This window comes from Battus philenor, unplaced genomic scaffold, assembly GCF_028537555.1.
Source record: "Battus philenor isolate CCGP_79_NKW_IND1 unplaced genomic scaffold, ilBatPhil1.0.hap1 SCAF_2, whole genome shotgun sequence".
NCBI classification, from domain to species: Eukaryota; Metazoa; Arthropoda; class Insecta; order Lepidoptera; family Papilionidae; genus Battus; species Battus philenor.
This window is the reverse complement of record NW_027181682.1, coordinates 12,857,598-12,878,779: the sequence shown is the minus strand read 5'-3', so window position 1 is coordinate 12,878,779 and position 21,182 is coordinate 12,857,598. Positions and strand designations below refer to the sequence as shown.

The following is a 21,182-nucleotide window of genomic DNA, read 5'->3' as shown; positions in this document are numbered from 1 at the left end:
TTATTGCAGTGGCAGAAGTGACTAGAGAATCGTACATTGATAAATATATTTAATAATAACTCATAAATATTTATACATTTCTTCGTCTACAGTCCTTAAAGAAACGAAATTTATTTTTTAAAATAAATTTAAATAATCCACACTTTTTAAGACGATTAGAATGTAAAAGATCACCAATAATTATTTTTAAAAATTCATAGAATAAATGTTAAGAGAACACAGACATTCCTTATTGAAAAAAAAACATACACAAGTTGTATATATCATAATGACCTATATTTAACGAACAACCATGATACGCGATTATGATATAGATATCTTTTATACTTGCAACAATTTCCAAATCGACTTGAACGTGTAATACTGTTCATTACAATTTAAGTCTTTGCAGCTCGCGTTTAGAACGATTAGTATTACCTTGCCTCCGTACCTGAGTTTCAACAGCTATGATAAATAATTAGCACACATAATATGCGGCGAGTTCCTTCACGCCTGATCTCCGTCGGTGTAGTGTGAAGGGCCTTCAGCAGAGCAAACAGAGTCCTCCGGAGTCCTAGATGCATCTCCGGCTTCGCTGGCCTCTGCCATGCTTGCACTGCCGCCGGCCTTATTCTTACATCCTCGACGCGCTTGCAGTGCCTGTGTGTAAATGAACACAGTTACGAAGACTAAAATTTATTCTATTTTCAGTATATACGGGACAAATTTCAGTAACGTAACGTAAACGTAAAAACAAATCAGCAAATTCAAACAGACAAAATATACATAGACAATAGAGTAATCTAGAAATGAAGCGTGTGTTTTAAACATAAATTTAGCTGACAGTACAGCATATAGTAACGAAGATTGTAAGCGAACGGCAATTGTTACTCTTTTTGTTTTGAATCTTAATAAACAAGGCAGTTTTTCCCCTGAATTTCGAAGAATATTCCAATCGAAGTACAATTAAAGCAAATCGGGGACACTGCGTAAAGGCGGAGGTGAAACAGGGTGGTGCTGTAGGAGGAGAGACAAGTCGGTGCGACGCCAGGCGGGACTTCCACGGGGCATGCGGGACCACAGCTCGTCACATGCGGTACATATACGCCGTCCTTACCTTTTCGCGGCTGCCTTTTTTCTAAAGTCGGAGGAGAATGGAATATGAAACATTTAATTAATGAAAATGAATATTAAACACTGATACAGAAGGGTTGAAATATATAGTACACGAGTTTCGAATAAATTTGATTGGTTTCAGAAGGTAATGGATGCAATGGCTTTGTTCTAAGTTCTATAATTAAGAGGATGGAATTCGCAACAATATATTACACCTTAGACACAATGGCTTGATTAGCTAAAAGGAGTTTACAGAGAATTTCCAAAAATTAAATTTCAACAACTTTCTATTTGTATTCATAGATTTTTTTAATATTCAGATAAAGATATCGTCACCTACATTCATTGTTTGCATGCCTAAGTAGAATATTTATATAGAAAAATATTAATAAAGGACTAAAAAAATTGATATGCAGGTAAATATTTAAGAAAGTAATTTATTGATGTATTCAATATAAAGTATAACAATATACATATAAATATATGTAATATAGTAACGACCGGGACGTTAGTCACTGTTATAGTTCTGCTACCAGAGCTTTGAAATTCAGAACGCTATAAAATATTTCGCGCTATCGAGTTGTTCCTTTTGATAAGATAGTATGTTTGTGATTATTAGACGTGCTATGTTTCTTTGATAAGCTGCTGCGATTTTCAAAGATTAACAAACACTAATGTCTAAACCAGAAGACCTCCGGCAGGAGACGTTCCCTCAATCTCAACGATGTTTCTATTGTGTGCACATTATATTTAACAAAAAACTAAAATCAAATAATAATGGATTGTTAAGCCTGTTGTTATATTTGTGTTTATTACGTTTCATTAGTGGAATAATTAATGATTATTACTCTTATTTATATATATATACACACACACATATATTACATACGTAGGCGTAAATTCTAACATAGACATACGCGTCTATTAATTACCCGCAAAAGCATTTTGTTGCTTATTGTATACATAGATTTCCTCATATTTTGTTTAAAACATTTGAGTGCTTACACCAGGTTAATAACCATAGACAATACTCCATGTGTCAAAAATTGAATTTTTTTCTTAATCATTTCTTACGCAATAAATAAATATACAAGATTTTTTTTAATTTAAATATATCACTATGCATTTAAAGGCCGAGAGGCGTCAAATAGAATATAGCACTAATATTTCTGATACTACCAATAATCATACATTTATACCTGGAATTAGGTGTTTTGAACGGTTTCATGATATTACGTACTTGCAAAGAGAAGCGCCTATGAGGTGGTTTCCTGCCGCCCCTTCGCTTGCTGATGTGCGGGTTGTCAAGACGTAGCGTCTTATTGTGGAGAATCTCCAACTGCACATACAGTCTCTTCAGCTCGGCGCGCAGCTCCTCAGAGGTTGGTTCATCTTCGCCCTCTGCCCCGAACCCCTCCGCCGGTCCACGACGGGATACCTGAAAAACATTTAATTCGAAATTTAAAAAAAAAACACAAGACAATTTCTAATGGAGTGGCGACCACGGACTGGCAAGCTTAGTGTATGACAGATCATCTTGTTAAGGTTTTTGGATAATGACAAGACAGGAAGAGAAAAGTTATATATCTATTCGATAGTTTATTGCCACGCGAGATCTATGTCTACAGTCCCGCGTTAAGAATACTGTTAATTATAGAAGAACGACTCGCCCCGCAATCAAACGAATGTTCGAAATTAGTCACTACATTCGAAAGTATGCTTTCGACTCATGTTAAATAGAACGAATAGTTTTTTTTAAGCGTAACAAAATGAAGACCTCCTGTGCGAGCGATCTCGTCCGGTACCCGTGCCACAGACGAGGAGCGAACACGCAAGTGAGAGCAACCCCGGCGGAGAGGTGTGCACGGGTCGTGGCTGCAACCGCCGACGTCTCCGGTGCGACCCCCAAGAATGCCGCCAAGCGCCACGCTATCCCGCAGAGACCTTCTATGCATAACGCCGCTGTCAACCATCGCCGCTCCTGGATACAAATATTATACAGAGCACACGTTATTAATACTCAAACTAAGCAATTGTTATTCACTAGCGTGTCTCCTTCAAACATGACTGCAGATAATATAGTTAAAAAATAATAATATCATATTAATATTAATCATTATAATTTTAGTCATAAAACGTCAACTGTACCAAGGCCTCACCCACAGATTTCCGATAAAACCGGTGAGAGTGGCCTGCATCTTGCATAATACTTTCTGCCTGTTGGCATAAGGCCTGGAGGTGTGTAGGTTAAACTTTTTCTCTGTAATTAACTTCGGGGAACTTGCCTCGGGCCGTTACATTAAAAGTTCCTGTTTGTTATATTGAATATGTGATCTGTGGATTCCTAAGCATAAGTCAATTTATCCAAGCTGTTCATAAGTTGGTTTCAATGCCCAAAATATTACATGAGAGACAAAAACTCATAACAGCTTTACGTTATACATAGAAACAGGAAATAATGACTTCGCGATATCGAAAGGTAAGAGAGGTAGGAGGACGCGACTGAATCCTTCTACATGAGCACTCACTTCACACGTTTAGAATTATGATTCGATTGTGGTACAGACAGTACAGATTGGTAGATTATAAACAATGATCGATTGTATACTGATATCAATATCTGTGTTTGATGTATAAACATGTAGCCTAGCATAACACGTCCACCAACAAGGTGGACAGAAGTGTGCATTGAATTAAAAGTTTTATTGTTTAGCACGCCACATGCTCGAGTAGAAATGTCGCATGCTCCGTAGAGTTCTCTTTTATTTTTTAATACTGATCGGCAACTGTATCGTATGACATTCAGCCACAAGGTAGACAGACTACCTTCAAAAGCCGAATCCAAATGGTCTTATTAAAAATCTAATGAAAAGGCTTATGTCCAGAAATAAAAGTCCTGTATTGAAAAGATAATGGTGATATAAATACTTATGGCTGTAAGCTAGGTGATAGATACTTGAAAGGGAACGGTTGCGTTTCTGGCGGCGTGGGCGATGTACAGGCCGGCAGAGAGGAGGAGCAGCTCGGCGGCGGTGGTGACGTGGTGCCAAGCGGCGTGCATGCAGCTCTCCGCGCACTCCGCCGCCGCCGTGAACACGGTCGCCGTGAACGCGGACAGGTAGCACGCCGCACCCAGCCCCATCGCGCCAACAACTCGCAGCACCTTGCAACACCACCAAATGTTTAGCTTTAATGTTTTATTCAATTTGTATGTTTCATATTTAATTTTTAACCCAGCTGGTCTATCAAAATTCGTGCAGCCTAAGTTATTAATTGGCTCGTTGCAATTCGGCATACAGTATAAATAAATAAAATATATTTCTAAGTCATTGAGTGAATTAATGTTTTAATAATAAAACGATTAACTAGTTTTGCCATGAATATTGTTACAAAGAAAAACAACATTTTTTTATTATAACACGTACGTAACATTTATTTCTATTACAGTGGTTTTGTTTAATACATTAATTTAAAAACATTAAAAATATATAAAGCTAATTCGAAGTTGGCTGCAATACAGTCCTTTGAACTTTGAGGCTAATTATCAATAGGAGCACTCTTTCTATGGGAAAATTCTTCACTGCCAATCATGTGGCTTGTTTTATCATGACGTTTTGAGCAAATCTTACTCTCTAAAACTGACCATAAATCACAATCCAAGGGATTATGGACTTGACGACGACCAGTCTTCAAGAACGTTCCGAACTTCACGAGACCCATGAAGTTCGGAACGTTCTTTTCTAAACGAAATTGGGTAGATCGAACTTTATGGTCCGGTTCCAAGTCTTACTGAAAGGACATTGGTTATTGAACTTAGTGTTGTTAAAAGGATTAATATCCTTCTCAAAAATGGTATCTTGATACACTTGTGCTCATGTTTTGATACCTTTTACACAAAATATTTTACAATCTATTGGTGCAATAACAAGAAAACACAATGAACTTGTAAATTAGCCACTTGGGCTAATTCCAAATTCAAAAATAATATATTGTTTATTTTTAATTATAACAGTATTTATGGCCAGACTTTATTTACAAAAACAAGTTTTGTATTTCGTATCAGATTTTAATATTCGAATTTCGACTGTTATGTAAAAATATTTAAATTTGACATCGAAAAAGAAAAGTGATAGTTTATTATTTTCGCCATATTTTTTTTCCAGTTTTCTAAGAAAATCCCAAAATTAGTGCAGCAGTTATCGACTTTTACGATTTTATACATATATATAAAGTCGTAAAAGTCGATAACTACTACACTAATTTTGGGATTATATATATATATATATATATATATATATATATATATATATATGTATGTATATATTGCCTAACAAATGCAATGTACAGACAAACTTTTACCAGCATTTTTGTAAATTAGTCCAGAATAAAGCCAGATCTGAACTTACTTCCAGCACTTGCTGTCAATTAGTAAATAGTATGTCCTATCCAAAAATCAACTGGTTCAGAGGTAATAAATAACGTAATGATATTATAGCAAGACGAAGCGGTTATACAATTGCTAACTATATATTAAATAAATAAAGTTATTTAATTGGATACTACATATTAATATTAATTATTCTTAACTATCTATCCTTGTTTTGTACTGCCAGAAGTTATTAGCCTTTTGCATTACAATAAAGTTTCAAAGTGGTCACTTTATTCAAACTGATTGGAAATAAGTGTAAAAGCTGTAATAATTTTTGCTGAAAAATGAGCTATACATTCACCCCTTTAAAGACATAACATCTATAAACAATACTTATAAGCAGTAGTGGTTAATGATTTATAATAAAATAAGTCTTACTTCTGTATCTCTAGGCGTCCATCGATGTGCCTTCCTCGTTCGAAACTCTGCTAGGAGTACCCATAGACGCAGTACTATGGAGCCGTAGCATGCTACGAACCCTAGTTCGCGTAGCCAGGTGCTTACAACACAGCGCCATCTAGCGTCGGGTATAGACTGTGTTGCGGCCTGCAAACACAATAATTAAAAATTGTTTAGTATTTTCCAATTTGTACTCTAATCTGATTTAGTTGAACAATAGTATACAAAGGAAGATTAAATTTGTGTTATTGTTACCAAGATTCTTATATGTTATATGTTTTAGATCAGTTACATTCAATGCGTTAGAGGTTAGTTATTTGTGAATTTAGTAGGACTCAGTGTAAGCCTGTGCGCATGTGTAGAATATTGTGAAACTATGTTTTAGTTGTGATTGCAAATAGGTGTTATATCTTAAAGAAGTAATCCCGCTTGTAGCAATAAGCTTAAAAGCTTTTATACTTATTTCCAATCAGATTGTATTCACTCTGAAATAAGTCACATTAATTTTTTTCTATTGGAATATATCAGGCCTATAATTTCCAGCAGTACAAAATGTGCAGGAACAGATAGTAAACAATAAGTAATTCGAATTTCGAAAAAAATATTTTCTTATTACATTATCATTCGTTATTTATTATTTCTGTAAATGTTCATTTTTGATTAGGTGTACATCAACAAATGAGCTATGCACTCTATATTTTAAAGTTTTGAGAGCTTTAATTTATCATCTTATATAAGTCGCCACTAATTCTACATATCTATTCATGATACGTGCAGAGAGCATTCTTTTGAATAAATTATCTTATTATCGAAGGTTACGATGTACAACCGTAAGAAATAAACAAGTCTCAAGATAACTATGAAGTGTTTGGATTTATAGGATTTTCTATTATTGGCAGAAGTTGATAAAAGATATGTTATTTGACAAACGTTTTAACAAGAATTTTAGATAATATATCTTTATTTTTGTATTTACGTAATAGTTAGAAGTGCCCCCCTAGAGACAATGTATATTTGTGTATTTTTTTTCCCATATCTTTCGATAACTGACCATGAATGTATATTGCAAGTGATATCAAACATATGATATTTGTTCTGTAGTATTATGTATTGTGTTCCAAATTGTATATACAATATTGAAGCTTACTTACAGAGGTATACATGAGCATGACTCCCAGAAGTACAACTTCTAAAACCGTCCACATACCCATTGAAACGGCCTGTAAAATAATTTTGTTAATTTTCAAATGTGATAAACACCATCAACTTAACGAGGAATGAAATATCGAGGTTGTAGAACACGTGCTAATCGAGTTGGTTCTCAGAAAGGTTTCCTATTTAGTATAACTTTAAGGTTTGCATATGATATATATAATTGTAACTTGAATAATTAAAAAAGACGTATTATAAACGGACGCATAGAGCATATTGTTTATGTTGAACGACGGAACGACTAAACCTTTAAATTTAATAAAAATGAAAGAAAAATCCTGAAGATTGCAGTGTGGCTTTTATGTATTATACATTTTTGTTCTATTTTGTTTAAGATAACGAGACAAGGTAATGGTAAATAAAATGACTAGCCCATGACCCGTTTTTAAGATTTGCCATTCAGCTTTTTTAAATACAGGATTTTGTAATATAAATCCTCTTTTTCGCCTTTTATCTAATATCAATAATATATGTATGTTCGTTACTGTAAATGAGATGGTACGCCTTGATAGTATTGGCCACAAAAACAATAAATTATCAGCGGCAAATGTTTTTTGACTACCGCAGAGTCCAATACCACACATTAAGCGTAAAATGCGTTTGGGCACACTAATATAATCTAAAATAATGACACTAGAGGTAAACTAAACATTTTCTTATATTTCACGTAGTATTAGATTTTCCCGTTATCGAGTACTAGATGACACTAGCTGAGAAAAACAATAGCTTTATCAGGATACTGGTAGGTTAAGTGGATGCTTACTTTACATTTCCTCTGCGCGAAAACAACGATAGCTAAGATGACGCAGAGCACAGCGCCGGCGACGTCAGCGGGCAGCGCGGCGTTGCGGGAGGCGAGGGCGCTGCAGTCGCCGCCGCGCGGGCACGCCGCGCAGAGCAGCTCGCCCCGCACCCAACCCTCGCCTCCAGCGCTCCGGTACCCCGCCCGGCATCTGCACTCGTACTGCACACAATTTATAATAATTATAACAATGTACTCGTACTTTGAAACATAAATTTTCAATGTTTGTAGCTTTGTTATCATATCACTGAATACGTAAGTAATGACGATTTTTTTTAGTTGACTTACACTGCTGCCTAAGTGGAATTTGCAGATTCCCTAGCTTAAAACCTCTTCTAAAGTAGTGACGCTCGAGAACTCCCTCGGGAATCTCGGCTCAAGCCGCTTCGTACTACGATTTCTTTGGATTGGGCGCTACCCTGCTCTTAGGCCACTTAAGTAGGAGTTACATAGAATTGCTAGGTTCAAGGGCCCCCTGAGGAGATCTTTGCTTGGGGCCTCAGGCTGTAACTCATCGATAACGATAAACGTTTACATTGATTCTTCCTTATTTAAGTCGTGTGCAGTTTTTACTTTTATTAGTTTTACTGTCATAATTACACGCAGTTCTAGTTAATTAGTACTGTAGTTTCTTTTGTTTTATGTCTTCTTTAATTTTATTTCTATTGAGCGGATTGTGTGCTATAAATCAATGATATCATTTCGGCCTTAGAACTTCCACGTAGGTTTTTAATTAGAGCATGATGAGAAGCGATACATAATGATAAAAAATATATGACTTACTTCCAAACGGCGGTCCGGTACCCCGAAGACGGGTACAACCTGACACTCTGTAGTTTCGGCATCGCAGGGCGGCGGTCCCCCGAGCCATTCGTGCACGGCCTCCTCGCAGGGCACCGCGGGCAGGCGTCGGAAGATGGCGGCCGCGGCTCGGGCTGGTCCCGCTCCCCGTGCCGCCGCCGCGCCGCTCCACCAGCTGCCGCCCTCGTTCTCGCAGGAAAACCACGCGTTGGACCAGATGACGGCGCTCGCGTTCCAGGCGGATGCGAGAGTGCGCCAGAAGAGTTGCAAAGTGAGCGAGTTGTTCTGCTGAAAAATGAAGAGGCGAGGGGGGTCTGTCTGGTAGAGCAATCCGAGATGCAGCTGCGGTGCGCCCAGTGCGACGGCGGCGGGCGGTGGACGCAGCGGAGCGCGCGCGGCCGCCCGCGCCAACGCCGCCGCGCGCTCCGCGTCCGCCGCTCCCGCGCCTACCAGCTCCGATAACGCGCGCGCCGCCTGTACCGCCGCTGCCTCGTGCTCGCGCGCCCCCTGCACCGCAACCACCCGCGTTTTATGAAACCGTTGAACATTTATCCTTCATTCACATAACGTCAATTTCAATATGTATTTATACATAGACTACTTTCTCTTTTTTTCAGCTGATAGACACCTTACGCTGCTGGATACAGGCGACTTCCCGCAACCTTAACTATCTCGTCGACTCAATATACTGGAGGGCGTACCCACGCCACCGGCTCGTGGTCGCCATAACATTTCGGCCCCGACGGCCGTCAATTGCACGAGCAATACCACGCTCACTGCCACTTTAAACGATCAATTCTTATATTTACGTCGTTAACTTTTCTGCGAATCTCCTCATTTCTATTTCGATTTCGCAGCGAAACTCCGAGCAAACCTCTATCCATAGTCTCTGGGTGACCTTGAACCTTTTTATAAGGCCCTCCGTCAGCGACAACTGCCAGGTTTGAAACATTTTCTTTATATAGTTACACAAACTACTGCATAACCTTAATATTCGTATTTAGTTAGGTGTGAGTACGCAAAAAAGTGAAGCAGAGCAACCTGCTCAATTTGAACACAATAAAAAAGTTTAAAATTTATGTATACAATAATAGATTAAAATTAATAATAGGCTTGAAAAGAAAATGTTGATTCTATCGAGAAGTACGGGGCGAGAAAATCGATTGTTACTTTTTTCACGTTTATTTTACAATTTTCTCCTGTAATATATCGTTTAATTGTCACGTGAAAATCAGCATCATACTAATCCCAGGTGTGTTTATCTCTTATATATAATTAATACATTAATGATTATTTAGCAACCTTGCTTTGTCCTTGATTTTTTTGCGGATAAATTTAAATTTCTTAAGTAGCGACGTTATTTGGTGGAAATGATGTCGAAGGAAGTTTGAATTGTATGGTATTATTGATCGTCGTTTTGGAAAATTATAAGCGATAATGTTTTCTCGGTCGTGTATCATGACGATAGTTGTTAACTTACCATAGGCATGGGGGGCAGAGAATGCAGCTGCAGCGTTTCGCAGGTGCGTGGCGGCGTGTGTTGTGAGGGCTGCGGGTGCCGCGTGGTGTGCGGGACGTGCGCGGGGGGCGGCGGCGGGACGGTGGGCGGCGCGGCGCACGCGCACCACGCCAGCGCCAGCGCCGCCCACCGCGCGACCATCGCTCAGCGCGCGCGCCGCCGCTGCTGTTACAAACACCACATTGTATTCAACTCTATAATCAACTTCAATCTTCAAATGTAATCTAACAGAATTACACTAGTAAGATTAAACAAGTTCACACAACAGTATGTTCAGTTATAGTTGTAAAAGCCTTATATGTTTTTTAATTATAATTTTACCCTTTTATTTCATAATTATAAATAATATTTCACAAATTGTTAGTAAGTATTCTTTAATTATTATTAGCTTATTATTTTAGTACGTATGTATGTGATCTGGGCAAGAAATATGGATCCCTGTTTGGGTACAGGCTTCCTCTAGCCTCTTACACATCTCACTATACTTTGCCATTCCAGGTCATACATGCCCACTGCAAGACATAGGTCTCCTCTAAAGATGAGAGGATATATTGTGATAGCCACGCTTGGCAGGCGGGTTGGCGATCCCAGTGTAGTATTATGGTACACTGAAGGCGCTGCTGCCCATCCTGTGGAGACTTGTTTGTGAGCAGTGGCAATCCCATGTAATTAATGAAAGCACAACGAGTGAATTATGAATTACGATCGTAAGTCTCATTCCTCTACCGCTCGATTACCTCTGCTCGCATCTCTATCTTTACTTAAATTTAACCAATTGTTTCCCGTTATTTTTATATTATGCTTGTTATTTTATATATATATTTTTATGTTATGTACAGCCCACTTGGATTAGTCTTCTAACCTTCTTTTACCCTTCCGGGCATAGGTGTAAATCTTCAAAGTGGTGAAGGTATAGCATATTTGCTATTGATTAAAGTATGATGCATCCTATCAAAAATACTGTATGTAAAAGAGTTTACGAAAATTCGGATTATTGCGTATACTGCTAAAAAAAATTGACTTATCGTTTTCAATAAAAAAAGATTATTTCATTTTCAGTGCGATCATTTTACACAGACAGACTGCATTATTAATTATATTATGTATGCCAGCCTGCGGTCTTCAAAAAAATACTATTAGAGAGTCGCTAATGATGTCACCTAGCTTTGTGCGCTGTTATATTTTTTGAAATAGTGATAAGATGAATGAAAGAAATGTCAAACGCTTGCGTAAGGTCAAGAAAAACTCCGAGACATCTTCTTTCTTCACGGCGATGTTTTAAATACAATTACTAAGTAGGTACACAGACTGTTTGGAAAATCTTTCTCTCGAAAACCATATTGACATAATAATCATTTTCTTTTTCTTTTTCATTTTTATTTCATGTGAAAATGATTTCAATTAATAAATACAACTATCTTGTTATTAAAACAGTTTATCGTATTAATATTTAAATGTAATGGAAAAGTTAAGTGATAAAAGTCTTACAAATATCGGATGAAATCAGGCTTGATATTTTTAGATCCAAAAAAGATAGACAGTCCTATATAAATATGCATCTTTTGAACGAGATCGCAATATGCGATTTATCGCCCACATAATACACAATGATAAAAAAATTACCGAACATTGTGTTTTGGTGAGTTTATTTTGTCTTTATTACTTTCAAATACAGTATTTTTAACTAAATCATTAAATACTTCGAGAACATAATTTTATTTATTGCTATAAATAAAATAGTGTTCTCCACGGGGACATCATATGGTTGTTAAGTTATTTTGTATTAAAATATTTTTTTCAGCGTAATTTCTTTATATTTCGTTTCGTATGAATGTAAAGTAGCCGGTTCCAGTCGCAATGTGAGAAAATTTCCTGATGGGTTTCTCTTTGGGACTGCCACAGCGTCCTATCAAGTGGAAGGAGCTTGGGATGAAGATGGTACGTGCATTAGGTAGATTATAGTGTCTAATATTTTAACATGAATTTATGTAATTATATCTGATTATTACTTTTTGTATTTTTTTAGGGAAGAGTGAAAACATATGGGATCATTTGACTCACAATCAACCGTGCGTCGTCAAAGATTGTTCGAATGGCGATATAGCCGATAACTCCTACCATCTATACAAAAGGGACGTGGAGATGATGCGAGAATTAGGCCTTGATTTCTACAGGTTTTCCCTATCCTGGTCAAGAATTTTGCCTACCAGTTTTCCTGACAAAATAAACGAGGCTGGCGTACAGTATTATAATAATCTGATTGATGAAATGCTGAAGTACAATATCGAACCAATGATAACCTTATATCACTGGGATCTACCACAAAAGCTTCAAGAGATGGGTGGATGGGCTAACCCACACATTGTTGATTGGTTTGGCGATTACGCTAAAACAGCCTTTGAACTATTTGGTGATAGAGTTAAATATTGGATAACTATAAACGAGCCATACCAAATATGTAATCAAGGTTACGGTGACGTAGTGAAAGCGCCAAGGTTAAATAGCAAGGGAATAGCTGAATACATGTGCGCTAAAAATTTACTTCTAGCACACGCAAGGGCTTATCATATTTACGATAAAGAATTCAGATCGACACAAAACGGTGTTATTTTTATCTCATACAGTGCTCAATGGTATGAACCAGAAACAGAAAACGATATCGAAGCTGCAAATGACAACAACGATTTTCAGGTTAAAAGATTATTAATTTGTAATTCTTAAATAGATTAGCTTTCTTACTGTTTGAACACATTAATTACTTAAAAAACACATCAAAAATTTGAGTTAAGGCGTATTGTTTCGATTAAAGCATTCTATTAACAATGCGTTGGACATATCGTATAGAAAAAAATCCGTATTTATACACATCAAGAATTAGGTTTATTTTTATGATGTAATTGTTATGTGTTCTAGTAAGTTTCATGCTTATCGCATTCAAATATTAAAAAGCAATATGTGATAGCTCAGTGAGGAAAGCAAAATAGATTTTAATAGATATTGTTAACCACCCTCATCACCACCATCATTCAAGTAATTTTATTATTTTTATGGTTCCAGTGGGGTCAATATACCCATCCTGTTTTCGCAGAAAAAGGCGACTTCCCTCCATCGATGAAAAGAAAAATAGCACTTAAGAGTTTACAACAAGGTTTTCCTACATCAAGACTGCCTGAATTTACTCCTGAAGAAATCGACTACATACGCGGTAGCTCAGACTACTTCGGTTTAAACCATTACTCAACCTTGATAGTCTACAGGAATGAAACAGTATATGGCTATTATGATCAACCATCGTATGCTGATGACTTAGAAGTCCTGACTTATCAGAAGAGCGAGTGGAAAATTGGGGAATCTGATTTCACGAAGGTAACTCGATCAAAAAAGTATATAACGACGAGTTGGGAATCTAATTAAGATTTGGAGATAATATTATAAAAATATAACAATTTTTATTTCAAGGATTCTGGATCTATGACCTGAGATATTTGACGAACCTGTAAAATGGTACAGAAAACGGCATCGTATACTAACGAATTTAACTAAGATTAAAACGCCCAGATCTTTAATCGTTTCTTTATTTCTAAAGGTCATGTCCGCTTTGAAACGCCTTTTTCGAATCGATTATAAGATCTTTCCATAAAGTTATATCCTGCGCTTTCCTTACGGCAGTAGTAATGTTCAGTCCAGTTTAGTTTTTTTTTAGTTTTATCAGCGAGTAGGTAATACCTTTCATTTTCTATAATATATACTTATTGTATGCGTATTACTTTGTGCATTATATCTCGTTTGTCTAAAATATTGGGTAGAGAATAGGTAAAATCAAAAGTTACTTACACCGATATGTATAACAAATTGATTTTGGCCACATGTAATAATAGAAAACTAAATAATTTTTTTTATCCTGTTTGCAGTGTGTACCATGGGGTTTTCAGAAGCTACTGACCAGAATAAAGGAAGAATATAATAATCCACCAATATACATAACTGAAAATGGGTTTGCAACGCACGGAGGCTTGAATGACGACGATCGCGTGACTTACTATAAAGAGTATATTAATGCGATGCTCAACGCCATAGAAGACGGTTCTGACGTCAGAGCATATACGGCGTGGAGCCTCATGGATAATTTCGAGTGGCTCCAGGGATACACGTAATTAACGTCATTATTAATTAATAATTGTTTCCGCCGTTAAAGCATTAATTCGGAACATTATTGCTTTATTATTTGTATCAAAACGACTACGGTTATGCATTCTAAACCAAAAAAATCGACTGTGTATTTCTAGTCTAAATTCCATTAGACCAGCGGTAACCTGGTGAAGGACCGATCGTAGGTCGCTAGATTCACGCCAAGTACGAATTATTTTTAATGTAATATGAACCAACCAAAAAACAAGGGTACTACGATACTAAAATAATTCAATCTAATACAAAGACTTTTTTCAGTGTTATATCTAACTTCCACTAGTAACTTATCCATATAGAAAATTTTTTTTTCTACGTGTATCATTTGTCTATCAACCTAACAAACTTAGTATGTAATTTTTCGTATTTCAGTGAGCGGTTCGGTCTGTACGAAGTGGATTACGAGGATCCACAGCGCACACGCACTCCGCGAAAATCGGCCTTCGTGTACAAGCAGATTTTGAAGACCCGAGAATTGGATCTAGATTACGAACCCGATACAGACATAATGACAATTGAGGACGGGCATTGAATAACAAAATAAGGAATAATAAATATTTCTTATTTACTGTTATATATCTTGTACTGTTGTACTATTATACTTTCAAGTTAAAATAAATAAATATTGCACGTTTATTTATCTGTGGCTGGTTTCATTTATGTCTATTGATCTCCGCAAGTTTTTATCATTACAAAATTTATGATGTAAATATTACACAATTCGGCACATTCGGGCGTGTGGTCAGTCCTTTCCTAGCGGTAGAGAACTGTAACTTACGATTAGTTCTCTGGTTCGTTTACCTGAATACAGTCTTATATAATTCACCCTTTGTGATTTTTTATATATTAATACCACTGCTTATAAACAAGTTTTCAGGGGATGGGCAGTAGCGTCCTCAGCTTACTATACCATACTGCGATCGCTAACCCGTCTGCCATTCGTGGCGATTATTGTACCTCCCCCATAAAGATCCTTGGAGGAGGCCTGCGCCTAGGAGTGGGGGAAAAACGACGACGACGGTTCGAGCATGAAAATCTCTTTACTATTTCTATTATTACTATCCTAGTTTCTATGATTACTATTCGATGTGAAAATATACGTAAATCGTGTACCCTACCGAAACGTCTATTATGTTTAGTTCTATACATAAAAATATATATCTAAAAATCCTCGCTGCATCTGCGTGATGAATTATGACCGTACCGTCTCTCAGGAAGTCAGTAGTAGGAACTTCACGAATATGCTTATTTTTTTAACTTTATAGAGAGAGATCGAACAAATAACTCAACTAACAGTTGTTACATAACGAAACGGTCAACAGATCGAAAAATTTTAGAATACATTTTTTACTATCACTTGATTGAAGAGATAGTTGAATCTTTACGTAGTTGTTTTTAAGAAGTGGGCTTGGTTATCTACAGATAAACTATAGATAAATTCGCAATTTACTATATAAAGGCAGTTTATTTTTGCTATTTTAAATTTTAGTTCATGTTACAGATCTGTTACAATGTTACCTAATATTACAATATTGTTAGTGTAAATTTTGATTTTACTTATAATTTATATATTACTTATATATTTATTAATAAGCAACGTTCCTTGAACTTAATTTACTTTTGCCTCACCTGAAATCACATTAGAACCGCAATAGAGTTTTTTCCCACTTTCATTTTAGTTTTTTTTTGCTGAATCGATTCTCTGGGTCAATCGTGAAAATATAATTTCAGTTATGGAAGGAAAATGTTTATTGCTAAAGTGTTAACTATTGTACTTATTCTTTTAACAGAACATTATTTTCGCTGCTTGCTATATCAAGCACGAGCCACATAAAAGGTGAACGACACGATGTCAGGAAATTCCCAGAAGGTTTCGTTTTTGGTGCTGCTACAGCTTCTTATCAAATCGAAGGCGGATGGGACGAAGACGGTGAGTTTTATTTATTAAATATATGAAAGTTTTTACATTAAATTTTCTCAACAATATTAAATGACTTAAATTTTTGGACAGGGAAATCGGAAAATATCTGGGATAGACTGACTCATACCGATCCATGCGCTATAGCTGACTGTTCAAATGGAGACATAGCTGATGACTCGTATCATTTGTACAAGAGGGATGTAGAAATGATGCGCGAACTCGGACTTGACTTTTATAGATTCTCCATATCGTGGTCAAGGATACTTCCTACAAGCTTTCCTGATAAAATAAACGAAGCCGGCGTACAGTATTACAACAATTTAATTGACGAAATGCTAAAGTACAACATTGAGCCTATGATTACACTCTACCACTGGGACTTACCGCAAAAGTTACAAGAAATGGGCGGTTGGACAAACCCTTACATAGTTGACTGGTTTGCTGATTTCTCTAGGGTTGCTTTTGAGATGTTCGGAGATAGAGTCAAGTACTGGATAACTATGAACGAGCCACGTGAAGTTTGCTATCAAGGCTACGGAACGAATACCAAAGCGCCTCGTCTGAATATTGGTGGAATGAGTGAGTATATGTGCGCTAAAAATTTATTAATGGCTCATGCTAAGGCTTACCACCTGTACAACGATGAGTACAGACCGACACAAAACGGAACAATTGGAATTACCTTGAGCGCGCAGTGGTACTATCCCGAAACTGACCAAGATGTGGAGGCTGCTGAAGAAACTATACAATTTGAGGTACGTACATTTTGTAGTAATGTATGTTTAATCATTAATATGAGTTTGTTGTTATACCTATAAATATATTCAAGCGCATGCAACTGATCATTAAAATTTAGGCATGATCCTTAATCTTTAATTCTATTATTCGATGACTTTTATTTTATACCAAATAATATTTAGTAATTGTAATCAATAAACTTGAAACAATGGGCTACCTGTCTGATTCTTTAGAAATAAGAATATAATAATCAATAAGTTTGTTAATAGAATAAATAAAACTATAAACTGCGATAATCTAAAAAATATAAAAATCAATACTCATTTTTATCCGTAATAAATGGGCTGCATATATACATTAGTTACATGTATAATATATATATATATATATATATATATATATATATATATATATATATATATATATAATTATATATGTGTATATATATTTGTGTTTATGTGTAAATATTTGTAAAAATATATATTTCATTTTAATATATTTTCCGACCTTTATGATATTGACTTATTTCATCTAACTTTATTAATTCATTTATCTCTACATTGTCCAAACGGTTAATTAGTAGAGAATGCCTTCGGTGTTAAATTCGCCATTATACACAAAATGTATAAAAAGTGTTTTTAAATAAATAAAGTATATTATCTCGTTGTTTCAGTGGGGCCAATATGCTCACCCTGTTTTCTCTGAGGCTGGCGACTTTCCTCCGGTCATGAAGGAGAAAATAGCCGCTAAAAGCGCAGCGCAAGGTTTTCCAAGGTCCAGATTACCGGAATTCACTCCCGAAGAAGTAGATTACGTGCGAGGAACTTCGGATTTTTTTGGTTTAAACCATTACAGTTCTTATGTTGTGTATAGGAACGAATCTCTGAACAATTACTTCAAGAGTCCTTCTTACTACGATGATTTGAATGCGGTTCCTTATCAGCCCAGTGAGTGGGAACATGGCGCTTCTGGTTTTCTTAAGGTACCAAACTTGTTTTTAAAGGTCTTATAATCTGTTCTGATAAATGACAGTAATCAATCAATTTTAAATCCAGTGAGATTATTTTTATTTATATAACAGTACATAATCATGTTGATATTACATAACTTTTAAAAACTAACAACTTAGCATTTTCAGTAATATTTCTTCGTATTCTTTTTAAGGCACAAAATCAATGGTTATAATTGCATTGTATGGATTATCGAGTCAAACCATGAAAATTATTAATAAATAAGTCATTTTAGTACTAGCAGTAAGGAAGGGACTCAAGAAAAAAGTTGGTGCCAGTTGTGAAATAAAACAAGTAATTTATATTTCAGGTGGTACCAGATGGTTTCTACAGGCTTTTAACTGACATTAGAGAGAAATACAACAATCCGATCGTGTATGTAACCGAAAATGGGTATTCCAGTTATGGTGGTATAGATGATGACGATCGAATTGCATACTATAGGAAATACTTAAATGCGATGTTAGATGCAATAGAAGACGGCTCTGACATCAGGGGCTACACCGCCTGGAGTATTATGGACAATTTTGAATGGATGGAAGGTTACAGGTGAGTAACGCTTTGGATTTAGTTTTCAATATTTTAGTATTCGGTGTATATCAATAGAAATTTAATAAAAATTACCAGAAATAGACGAACACTGCAATAGTTATTAACTTTATATTTTGAACAATAACATGAAAGCGTATAAGTTTTTATTTTTGTTTTCAATTATAAATGACACAATATAAAACGATTATTGTTCATAATCGTACTGTTCAATGACATTGGCCCATCCCAATATTACAGAAAAAATTACATAAAACATATTTTTAGATCACTTTATTTATTGATTTATATCTTGATTATAAACGATTACTTATAAAAAAATAGTTTTATTTTCGTTTCTACACTGTAAGAGTATTAATAATGTGATTAATCATCATTATGATGTCAGCCGATAAATATCCACTGCAAGGCATAAGCTACCCCCTACATGGCCAAGATGACCCGTCTTTAACTACTTTCTAGGTCTAGCGACTTCCTGTGACCATAAGTACGTCATCGGTCCACCTAGTGTAGTGCCTAAGAAAGACAAAGACTTACCAAAGATTAACCAAAGACAATCCCAACACACCCTAAGTTTTGTTTTGGTTAATGTCAAATTTGACAGTTAGGAACAATTATTTAAATTTACTCTGTGGTTTATATTGAAAAAGGTCTTCCCATTTTTACCCATAATAATTTACCTACCTTATCAATAATTTAAAAACGAAACCTTTTGGATAATTGACTATGGGTATTCTGTAGAAAAAAACCACGAAATAGAGTGCAATGAGTAACTGTTTTTTTATGTAGTTTTTTTGTTATGCCGACGAAATATGCATTTTATTATAATATTCAATCAGTATTACTTCGTGCAATAAAGCGACGATCAACGTTTTGCACTTTCATATCTATAGATTTCTCTCGGTACTGTTTTTTCCATTATACTAAAGTTTAACCAGATTGCTTCACGACTAAGTAAATTTCCGCTTGTGAATAATATACAAAAAAATGGCTCTGATTTATTTTTATTTTCAGTGAACGTTTCGGTCTTTACGAAGTGGACTACGAGAGTCCGGAACGCACGCGAACTCCGCGTAAATCCGCATTCGTCTATAAGGAGATACTGCGCACGCGCGAACTCGACTGGCATTACGAACCCGACACCGAAACTATGACAATCGACGAAGGACATTGAGATTAATACTAAAATAAGAAATAAAGTAAATAAAACCATTATTTTTTACCTGTTATTTTGTGTATTTGTCTTTGAGTACAAAAGCTTATCTCTATGTGACATAATGATGTTGATTCATAAACCTCCAGTAAGCCGATAGACGTTATGCGACGCAACTATTTCTGGTCTTGTGCTATCTACATCCAGCGACTCTAGGCGCCTTTGATTTTGTCGTTGATCCACCAAGTGAGGAGGGAGGGGGCAGGGTACCCACTACGCGTTTCCCGGTGTAGCGCATATAATAATTATTATTTCCATAACATCCGTAAATACAATAAAATCTACTGCTTAAGGAAAATCTCTACATTAGATAGCCACGGCCAGTTTCGTAGAGTAAATTACATTTGGAATAACACTCTGGACTAGTGTGCAGCGTTCGACAAAACAATTATTATAGCAAAGATGATCTATAATATAATGAAAGAAAAATGTAAAAGCATAAGTTAAGTTTCTTTGTTTCCATTACAAATGTTTTAATTTTGTTTTATTTAGTATGTTGAGAAAAGGTTATTTCAAGGGTTCTTTTTCGTCATCGTTCGTTGTCATCGTTGCTTCAGCCCATAAACATTCACTGAAAGATATAGAACACCCACGCCAAGGCATAACCCTCTTCCAAAGATATCTATAGAGATATATACCACATTCGTCACTCTCGGCAGGTGAATTGGCGATCGCAGTCTGGTTTATACGTAGGACGTTGTTCCCCATCCTCTAGAAACTTCTTTGTGAGCTGTGGTAATCCTTTATAATTAATTGATCGAAGCCGAAATCGCATTATCTATTACAAATTACTACAACGTCTACACTAACTTAAAATTTATTTTTATTTGTATGAAGACATTTCCATCCAAACCGTAGGCTTAGAAATATGAAATCCGTTTTTAATAACTCTTTATTAGTAGATTGTCTCGGAGGGTTATTAGCGTCTGACTAATTTCACCACGATTACTTACAAAATAATGAATTTTTAAACATAAGTACTACGTAACATATTTGTCTATATCATCGTTTGTGTATAAATAACAATATACATTTGTAAAATATATCTTATGAACTGGAACAAAAGGGAATTAATACGCGCTTCAACCTCCTGCAATCTGTATTATACGTTTGCACTTCATTTTACGCTCGCTTTGCAATTAATTTCGCAAAATCTGATTTTAAAATAAACAAGGGCGGTATACCGCACTCTGCTCAAACAAGATTTTAATGGGCTCTTAGCGAAACAATTTCACTCGACGCCGGTGAACTGAATATTCATAAGGTAAATATTTTAATTAAAAATCTTCCTGCAGCGCACTGGACGTTC

General features: G+C 36.0%; 2 protein-coding genes across 2 annotated transcripts; one reads left to right on the top strand and one right to left on the bottom strand.

Annotated features, from left to right (window-relative positions):
* Positions 1–241: 241 nt before the first annotated feature.
* smog (G-protein coupled receptor 158 smog) lies at positions 242–10,398 on the bottom strand. The gene is made up of 10 exons (XM_068764763.1): positions 10,219–10,398; positions 8,721–9,245; positions 7,899–8,099; positions 7,075–7,179; positions 5,903–6,070; positions 4,052–4,258; positions 2,873–3,076; positions 2,336–2,533; positions 1,097–1,117; positions 242–639 (listed from the first exon to the last, which is right to left on the bottom strand). Exons 1-10 carry the CDS (start codon positions 10,396–10,398, stop codon positions 487–489), a joined length of 1,962 nt encoding a protein of 653 aa, XP_068620864.1. The 3' UTR covers positions 242–486.
* A 1,419-nt stretch (positions 10,399–11,817) lies between these two features.
* On the top strand, positions 11,818–19,857 carry LOC137922207 (lactase/phlorizin hydrolase-like). Its single transcript, XM_068765129.1, has 11 exons — positions 11,818–11,896; positions 12,059–12,195; positions 12,284–12,948; positions 13,315–13,623; positions 14,169–14,407; positions 14,815–14,967; positions 16,203–16,372; positions 16,454–17,118; positions 17,775–18,083; positions 18,422–18,660; positions 19,675–19,857. The coding sequence occupies exons 1-11, from the start codon at positions 11,865–11,867 to the stop codon at positions 19,832–19,834; spliced, it is 3,078 nt and encodes a 1,025-aa protein (XP_068621230.1). The 5' UTR covers positions 11,818–11,864; the 3' UTR covers positions 19,835–19,857.
* Positions 19,858–21,182: the final 1,325 nt, after the last annotated feature.

What these genes read in the sequence shown, in the direction of transcription:
- smog (XM_068764763.1), bottom strand. Translation starts at nt 10,398, where the DNA reads ATGGTCGCGCGGTGGGCGGCGCTGGCGCTGGCGTGGTGCGCGTGCGCC. An exon ending in ATAGGCGCTTCTCTTTGCAA is followed by an intron (nt 1,118 to 2,335) that starts GTACGTAATATC and finishes CTCCGACTTTAG; the next exon opens with AAAAAAGGCAGCCGCGAAAA. An exon ending in AAAAAGGCAGCCGCGAAAAG is followed by an intron (nt 640 to 1,096) that starts GTAAGGACGGCG and finishes ATTTACACACAG; the next exon opens with GCACTGCAAGCGCGTCGAGG.
- LOC137922207 (XM_068765129.1), top strand. Translation starts at nt 11,865, where the DNA reads ATGATAAAAAAATTACCGAACATTGTGTTTTG. An exon ending in AGGCGGATGGGACGAAGACG is followed by an intron (nt 16,373 to 16,453) that starts GTGAGTTTTATT and finishes ATTTTTGGACAG; the next exon opens with GGAAATCGGAAAATATCTGG. An exon ending in GCGCTTCTGGTTTTCTTAAG is followed by an intron (nt 18,084 to 18,421) that starts GTACCAAACTTG and finishes TTTATATTTCAG; the next exon opens with GTGGTACCAGATGGTTTCTA.